Source organism: Papaver somniferum, chromosome 7 (assembly GCF_003573695.1).
Source record: "Papaver somniferum cultivar HN1 chromosome 7, ASM357369v1, whole genome shotgun sequence".
NCBI classification, from domain to species: Eukaryota; Viridiplantae; Streptophyta; class Magnoliopsida; order Ranunculales; family Papaveraceae; genus Papaver; species Papaver somniferum.
Genome location: NC_039364.1, coordinates 77,631,433 through 77,636,980, shown reverse-complemented (window position 1 = coordinate 77,636,980; position 5,548 = coordinate 77,631,433). Strand labels below are relative to the sequence as shown.

At 36.8% G+C, this 5,548-nt stretch overlaps 1 protein-coding gene across 2 annotated transcripts; it reads left to right on the top strand.

Annotated features, from left to right (window-relative positions):
* The first annotated feature begins 407 nt into the window (after nucleotides 1-407).
* Nucleotides 408-3,130, top strand: LOC113297691 (rhodanese-like domain-containing protein 14, chloroplastic). Of its 2 annotated transcripts, XR_003333589.1 has the most exons (7): nucleotides 408-807; nucleotides 891-937; nucleotides 1,130-1,222; nucleotides 1,618-1,756; nucleotides 1,873-1,975; nucleotides 2,601-2,826; nucleotides 2,957-3,130. XR_003333589.1 is itself a non-coding variant. In XM_026546255.1 (6 exons), the coding sequence occupies exons 1-6, from the start codon at nucleotides 600-602 to the stop codon at nucleotides 2,719-2,721; spliced, it is 711 nt and encodes a 236-aa protein (XP_026402040.1). In that variant the 5' UTR covers nucleotides 408-599; the 3' UTR covers nucleotides 2,722-3,112. The 2 variants fall into 2 exon arrangements, 1 of the variants encoding a protein (XP_026402040.1); XM_026546255.1 differs by having other exon boundaries at nucleotides 2,601-3,112.
* The last annotated feature ends 2,418 nt before the right edge of the window (nucleotides 3,131-5,548 follow it).

Below are 5,548 nucleotides of genomic sequence, written 5' to 3'. Positions count from 1 at the left end.
GGGCAAACTCTCAAATTAGTACATTTACCCGTCCATTTTAGCCATTGGCCTATCCCACTGTGAGGTGAAAATGGATAAATCTGCCACTGGAATTGCATGTGAGAGTTAGCTTTGTCCTCTCAGTTTGGGGGGAGTCTGTGAAAACCTTTTGATCAGCCTAACGCCAGGGCCATCGGCTGGATCCCAGTGGCTACCACCAAGAGTTTTAAGCAAAAGGAAATTCGCCGGCAAGCCTCCACAAAAACTAACTGGTTTAGTGGCCGATCCTTACCTAGTTGTCGATCCGAACCGAGGTCATAGTTTTGTTCCGGATAAGATGAAAACCCGCATTATGAAAGTGTACAAACGTTCTCAACAGAATTTTGGATGAAAATCCATATGAAAACAGACCCTTTAAACGTCCACCACAAATTTCAGATTCTGAGTATGTCCATCTCTCCCTTGATGACCCACTCAGTCAGAGATGAAATTAATAACAAACTAACAACGTTTCATTCATCTTAAGATCAAATTTTATGACTTGGTGTATCAAATTTTAATATCTTAACCTGAAAAAGAAAAAAAAAAAGGGAAAAAAGAAAGAAAATTGACATCAAGAAATGGCGTCACTAAATCAAATAGCCTCACATTCATCACTCAGTAGTAAAACAACTGCTAGTTTAAACCCCAGTTTATTCTGTTCTTCTACCATGCCGAATTCCAGTTCTAACAATTACTCAGGAATCACTGTTTTTCGATCATCATCTCGTAAGAAATTTTCTTCGTTAAAATTTTTTGCTGCTGCTACAAAACAAGCAAAATCACCAGGTATGTATATTATCAATTTTGATTCTTTTGAATTTGTAAGGTTTTAATTGATCATTATCTGACATGGGTTCATTTTTGTTTAGCTGAAGAAGAGTGGAAAATTAAACGTGAAGTTCTATTAAGCAAAAGGGTACTACTAAAATTCTCTTATGTTTTGTGTTGAAGTCTTTTCTGTTCTCATTCAATAAATTGTGTGTTCATGAGGTTTTGAAACATTAGGCAAACTGCTAATTTAGATTTGCAAGGAAGCTGAATTTTGTTGGGCAGTGATGATGGCAGTTTAAACGTTTGGTATAAATTCAATTAGGGATGTTCTTTGCAGGTAAGGAGTGTAGATGTGAAAGAAGCTTCTCGGTTAACAAATGAGAACAATTTTGTTCTTCTCGATGTCCGCCCTGAAGCAGAGTTCAAAGAGGTCGGTTACTCTTTCTAAATACTTGTTTATCATCATAAATTTTGCTTAATTAGTCCAGCTTTGCTTCAAAAAGAGAAATCATAATCTGGTGTTGTATTTTGAAGAATGTATGATTGTTGTAAGGAGGCTTCAAACGTCAAAAGATTTACTTCGCACATGAACAAGACTATCTTTTTGAAACGGAGGAAATATATGTTTCTACAATTTAAACGGATGCCAAAGTTGAACAGAATCTGTTGTTGCTTAGTTTTGATAACTATGGAATACCATATCTGATACTGCAGGTGGTGAGAACAAAGAATGTAGTATAGTTGATGAATGCAGGGTTCGTCATAACCTCTACTTTGACCCTGCCCTTAACCCACTAACATTTGTCTGATGTTTTGTCTATTTAGGCTCATGCACCAGGTGCAGTTAATGTACAAATATATAGGCTTATAAAGGAATGGACGGCATGGGATATTGCTCGGCGAGCTGCATTTGCGTTCTTTGGCATTTTTGCTGGCACGGAAGAAAATCCTGAGTTTCTACAACGTATGCTACTAGTATAATCTTTATACTACTTGATTTGCTAAAGTTTTGGAGCTTTCTTGTGTGCGTTGAGCCAGATCAACTAATATATATTGGATTTTTTTCTTCCTAATTATCAGTTGTGGAATCAAAACTAGATAAAAACTCAAAAATAATAGTTGCTTGCTCTTCCGGTGGAACCATGAAACCAACACAAAATCTCCCTCAAGGCCAACAGTCCAGGTACTGGTTTTACCCTTGTCATTTTGTGATTTTTTATCCCTAGTAGTCTGCTTGGCTTACTCACTCTGCCTATATGTGTTTAATGACATGTATCACAAATGCACACCTAAATATAAAACCCAAGAGCCTTTATAATGATAATGTTGTTGGACATCCTGACATAAACTTTAACGCAAAGCTACCCTTCTCTTAAAAATGAAGGATAAGAACAAAACAGGAACACGAAAGTGGGTTTAAGTACTAAATTTCAATTGGTGAACCCCTTTGCTAACTTTGTTTTACCTGACTGAGGTCAATGCAGACCTTAATCCCAATTCAGCTCTGATATTTATATGGCACTTGACCCAGCTTGCTAGATAGTGGTCGGATGAGATCTTAAATACGAACAGTAGTAGGCGTGGGCCCTGCGTGTTTAATCTCAGCTGTTGGATGCCCAACAGAGTTTGACCAGCTGGTTTGATAACTGTACAATTTGCGTTCCCAGTTGCAATTTCTTCGAATACATAACCACCTGAAGTTTTTCCTTCTATTGAGATTTCTAAAGCAAGACCAAAAATGTGATTAGTTCTTGTGAAAGGTAGCATCCTAATCATTAGATGTGATACATTAACGTTGTCTATTGCAGGTCTTTGATTGCTGCCTACTTGCTTGTGCTCAATGGATACACGAATGTTTTTCACCTAGAAGGCGGGCTTTATTCATGGTTCAAAGAAGACTTACCTTCAGTTGTGGAAGAAGAAGAATGAAGAAGCTTCTAATTTCCATACTTAGATGTAGATACGAAGGATGCAGCTACTTTTAGCCTGAATGACGATCTTTTAAGCCTGCGCAACCTTCATCTCTCCCTACTGGTAAAAATCATTATTTGGAGTGGTCGGTTATCTTAATTTAATTCTACATTAATGAATATATGATGTGGTTTCCTACTGTAACCTTTTGAGAATGTTAAAATGAGACGGTTACTTACATGTTTATATTCAGATGTACAATAGGGTTATTCTGTTCAAATTGGGCAAATCGGAGTGAGTTGAGGAGAGAGAGAATCTGCAAATCGGTGATTAACTCAGTCATTAATTCGGCAGAGCTTCATCGTTTTTAGTGAATTTTTCTTCATTAATTCATGTTTGTTTCATTCAATTCAATTTTTCTTCATTAATTCATGTTTCTTTATTAACGCTATCGGAAGTAAATAAATCGCGAGCAGATCCGGAATCTGGATCGATGATGAATAATTTTAAACAAAATTATAGGTTTTCTTCGGTGAATGTGAGAGTCTTCCTGAGTGTGGTAAGCATGGAGAGCATCCTTCGTTATTCATTCCTGAAGATGAATTAGATGAAAGTTCAGTTTGTTTTACCAACTAGATTTTGTGAAACTGAAATTTGAAGTTGCTGGATCAACTTTCAGAAGACAATAGAAGCTTACAAGTAATTGTCAATTGATTCCTCTTAGTAAAGGTTTTTTTATAATTAAATTAGAGAATGGGATTGATAAGAAACATATTCGGAGTGGTTACTGGGTTGTTGAGTTTCAGATACTTAAATTGAGAGAATGGGAACAAAATTTCAATCCTGCTGCTCAAAAATCGTCTATTGCTTTTGTGCGGGTGCACTTATTCCCTGGGATGTGTATTGAGTACTGGAAAGAAAAGATAGTGATGCATTTGGGGAAACCTGTGGGAAGACCAATTCAGGTAGATAAAACTACTTTGAAGAGAGATGTGGGATACTGTGCAAGTGTTCTAGTTGAAGTGGATTCAGTTAAACCGATTCCACACCAAGTTTGGGTTCAATCAAAGTATAGAGAGGCTTCCTTCGAGAAATTCAAATTCCATAATTACCAAAGTTTTGCAATCATTGTAATGTGGTTGGACATCTGGTGTCTGAATGTAGAAGAAAGAGGAGTGAATCAACTCAGAAAGAAGCAAAGAAAGATTTGCATGCTGGTGTTACTAAGAATCCGTGGAGGGTTAAACCAAACACATTAAAAAATTCCAAATCCAGGTGGTATTCATATTTGCTTGACTCCTTTGAATAAACATAAGATTAATAATGATGTTCAAATTGAGGATTGTGAAGATGAGATTGTTGATGATATTGTTCCTCCAATTGGACAAGAGGTGGAAAATTTTATGTTGGTTCAAGTCATCAGAAGATAATTTCCGGTAAGTTTCATGCTTTGCAAGGCTTGGAGAGTGATGAATTTCCACCTTTAGTAGTTAATTTTTTTTTTTTTAGATATTGCTTGTAGTATAACTGCACCAAGTAATGTGGTGAATATTGTGGAAGAAACTTGTTTGGTTAATAAGGTGGTGAACAAGGAAGGGGGTCCTAAGAAAGGAAACACTAAACGGAAAATTGTTAGTATAATCACTACAAGAAATCTTAGTGAAAGAGAAAAATGGGTGAGGAGTCGTAATTCTTCTAAATTTTCAGTATGAAGTCAATTTTCTGGAATGTCAGAGGCTTGAAGGAGTAAAGCGAACGATGAACTAAGGAGTTTAGTGAATCAATTTAGTACTATGTGTTAGGTGGTGGAACCAAAATAAAACGAAGGGCTATTTTGTGTTTTCTCCCCTTTAAAGATCGATAATTTGCCTTTTCTCTCCAAATAGATCGAAAAATTAGTGTTTCCTCCCATCGTTGCTTTTTCCATCCAATTTCCAGTTAGTTGAGTCAGCGAGAATATACGCGTGGCAAAATTATACATATGCCAGATGAAGTTACCGAAATACCCTCGTCTGTTTTGGTAAATTAAACCAAAGCCACCATCCCTTCATAATCGAAGTTGATTTAACTTATTTATCTCGGCAACGGGTTCTCTGTTCCGATCAAAAAAATAAATAAACAAAAACCCGTCGGTTCTTCGTGAAAAACTCTAGATGGATTTGATTGGTGAGAGGTGCGTTTGATCGATAAGAAGATTTTTTCTACCAGCGATTCATCGGGAGATTTACCGAATATGTGATTGAGATGTTAGGGATGAACAAACGATTTTTTTTGCCGTTCGAATTGAAGATGATAATGGTGTTTCTGTTGAATTTTTTACGAATGTTGTATGGTTCCTGAGATATGAGTTTGATTTGAATTTGAATTCTGCTGGGAAGGAGATAGAAAATGACATACATATTGTCACGCCTTCAAATTCCCCAGCAATTTTCTGCGAAAGTGTAACCCGGCAGTACAAAAGGTTCTGTGAATAGCTTCACCCAATTGCACTCCAGCCTTATAAGTTTGTACCAATACAAACATCTAACTCTTCAGGTTTACCAGTGGAAGTCTTTAGCCTTCTTTCTCTTCACTTAAACTCATCAAATGCACCCCATAATACATTCAATGCATGCCATACTTTACCAACAACAATCAGCCAACCAAGAACACTTAGAACATGACACAATCAACTCTTTTTATTGCATCAAAGGGAAGAAATACAAAACTTGCCCACTTGGGGACTTACACAGACTTGTTCACCTTTGAACCAAGTCTTAGTCTTACAAAAACTCTCCTATTCACTCACATATGCAAACTCACTCTCACATATGTTCTCCTTAGCAAGCCTGCCGAATTTTCCCAG

Bases quoted from the DNA above. Each gene is read 5' to 3' on its own strand.
- LOC113297691 (XM_026546255.1), top strand. From the start codon at position 600: ATGGCGTCACTAAATCAAATAGCCTCACATTCATCACTCAGTAGTAAA. The intron at 938-1,129 runs GTACTACTAAAA...TGTTCTTTGCAG, and splicing joins AAGTTCTATTAAGCAAAAGG to GTAAGGAGTGTAGATGTGAA. The intron at 1,757-1,872 runs GTATGCTACTAG...CCTAATTATCAG, and splicing joins AAATCCTGAGTTTCTACAAC to TTGTGGAATCAAAACTAGAT.